Here is a 2,653-nt window from a genome sequence, read left to right as displayed (position 1 = left end):
CGTTCCAAAACAAACACACTCACTTCCCTCTCCCATAGGCCGGGTGGTGCGCACCCCTACTATACCTTACGATACATAGATAGCATACGATACATCGCCAACACTCGAGAAACGAACTCTTCAGTACCTGCGCTTCAGTGAGCGGTACTTGTCCTCACGGACGCGTAGCCTTGGTTCCTGCTGCATACTAGCCAAAAGCAGTATTGGGCCCTACGTGAACTGCAAATCTCAGTGTCGTCTCGGGCGCCGTAGGTGTAAGCTAGTTTACAACGGCCTTTCGTAGTACGCGCACCTCCTCGTCCTCCCCCCATCCAACGTGGCTGCCTGCCAAGGCCTCGTTCACGCCTTCGATTCTCAGGACCTCGTTGACGTCTACATCCCAGACGGTCCTGACGCCCTTATCCTCACCTGCGAGCAGCAGCCGTGCCCAAATCGGACACCTCGATCAATCGACCAGGACTATCCGCGCTACAAAGCGATCCAAAGGACACAACATCCGCTCGGTCCTCGAAGCACCCTCGCATCTCGATCCGCCTCATGGCATTCTCGCCCTGTCTCTCCCAGCTCCCGTCTTCCCCGACCGGTTGCCGGTCCAAGTCAAGCGCGAGGAGATATCCCTCCAGACCCTGCGCCAGAGCCTGAGCCTGAGGAGAGTGCGAGTGAAGAAGGAGTCTCGGAGCCCGAGCCCACGGATCCTGCTCGGCCCGCCTCGCCGACAGCGCTCGCCCCCGCATCAGCAGTCCCTGACGTACGTAACCCCCCCGCCGAACTTTCTCCGGCGCCTTCACCGCCGACTCCGCCGAGAGGCCGCTCGAGCACTCGCTCCTCTCGAAGTTCGACCAGCGGAGGGCCACCACAGCCGCCTCCGCCCCCGCGCCGTCCTCCGTCCCCCCCGACACCGATAATGTCGTCTCCCTCGACCGCCCCCGACAAGGAGACCCTGAAGCTTCTCCTTCCCCTCCGGTATGACGGCAAAACCGTCATCGAGTGTGACAGGTTCCTGTCGCAGCTGCGCATCTACTGGCTGGTCAATACGTCGTTGACCACCATTGAACTCAAGGTGCAGGTGGCACTGAGCCTGCTTGACGGTGACGCCCGCACCTGGGCCACTCCATACTTCGCCCAACTCGTATCCGTGCAACTCGGTGTTCAGGGAGTAACGACCCCCTTCGCAAATGAGGCGGCCTTTGCCGCAGCTTTCAAAGCCCGCTTCAGCAACCTCGACGATGAGGCAGCGGCCCAGGTAGAGCTGGCCAAACTCTGCGCGGACAAATCGGTCCGTGAAAAACGCACTGCGGCGGAATTCTCTGCGCTGTTCAAGGGTCCGGCGGACCGCTCCGGGTATGGGGACCTGGAACTACGCGACAAGTACCTGAGCAGCATCCCCTCCCGCGTCTATCGCAAAATCGAGCTCGAGACGTTCACCACGTGGGAAGACGCTGACAAGCGCGCCACGGAGGTCGAACAGATCCTTGATATCAGCCGGGCCCGTCGGCCTGAGTTGAACAGTTTCTTCTCGGCTCGAGGTCGAGGACGTGGCGGGGCACGTGGTGGTGCGCCCCAGTCACACGGAGCTTCGGCCAGCATCAATGCGGCTATCGTAAAAGGCAATTTCCCCGGCAATTGTTACGGCTGTGGGAAGCAAGGGTACCGATGCTTCGAGTGCCCCAATTGTAAGGACAAGCCTTACACAAAACGCACCGACACGCGGGCTACGGTTGCCTCGGGTTCCACCCAGGTTGCGACAAGCGCCCCCGTCGCTTCATCCTCGGCGAGTACAAGCGCCGCTTCAGCGAAATCGGAAAGTTCCGAGCTGGCGGACTTAGTAGCACAGATGAAGTCGATGCGCGAGGAGCTCGAGCACTATCGGGCGATGAAGGAGGAGTCTTTTTAATCCGGTCCGCGCTTCGTGCCGCATGCGTCGGGCCGCGTAGTAATAATCTGTACAATGTATTGGCGACCGCAAATGTGTACGAGTTGGACCACGGGTCCCAGCATTTCCACATCCTGGTGCGCCTCCAAGGAAAAAGACGGCACAAGGACATAATCGCTATGGTGGACAGCGGAGCCACCACGAAGTTTATCAACAAGCGATTCATTATAGAAAATAAGGTGCAGACGCGGAAATTGAAGGAGCCGATTCCGCTATACAATATCGACGGCACCCTGAACAAAGACGGAAGCATCTCGGAAGTAGCAGTGCTACAGATGCAGATAGGAGAACACGTCGAGAAGACAGTGTTTACGGTCACGGACATTGGTCCAGAGGATGTGATCGTTGGGTTGGATTGGCTGCGTGAGCACAACCCCGAAATCGATTGGGAGAAAGGCTCCCTCAAATTATCGCGATGCCCTGAAACGTGCAGTACCAGGAGGACTGGCCATATGGAGCAAGCAGCGACTGCGCGTGATACGGGGGTCAGGCCCACGGTGCGCAGGCGTTCGCCGAAGTCCAAGTGGTCGGTTATAGGTGCTTGCAGGAGTAAGGTACTCCCAGACTTTGAACCCAAAGAAGATCCGGTAGAGGTCGAGTGGGACGAGGCCGACTTGATCGAAGCCTGGGAGCAAGGTATCACGCTTCCCGGCACCCCTCAGCTGTTCGTCGCAGCCGGGCATACATACTCCCAGCTATTCGCTGAGGAGGAGATCAAAA

The 2,653-nt window shown here is 58.7% G+C and overlaps 1 protein-coding gene across 1 annotated transcript; it reads right to left on the bottom strand.

Annotated features, from left to right (window-relative positions):
- Window positions 1-259: 259 nt before the first annotated feature.
- POSPLADRAFT_1162704 (hypothetical protein) lies at window positions 260-791 on the bottom strand (the record flags this gene model as incomplete). Its single annotated transcript, XM_024487743.1, is given in 2 exon segments — window positions 260-389; window positions 409-791. Coding segments are annotated over 2 exon segments (513 nt in total), but the record flags the coding sequence as incomplete, so codon positions are not given.
- Window positions 792-2,653: the final 1,862 nt, after the last annotated feature.

This window comes from Postia placenta, assembly GCF_002117355.1.
Source record: "Postia placenta MAD-698-R-SB12 unplaced genomic scaffold POSPLAscaffold_267, whole genome shotgun sequence".
In the NCBI taxonomy this organism is placed as follows: domain Eukaryota; kingdom Fungi; phylum Basidiomycota; class Agaricomycetes; order Polyporales; family Adustoporiaceae; genus Rhodonia; species Rhodonia placenta.
The sequence above is the reverse complement of the archived record's forward strand: the minus strand, read 5'-3'. Positions and strand labels throughout refer to the sequence as shown.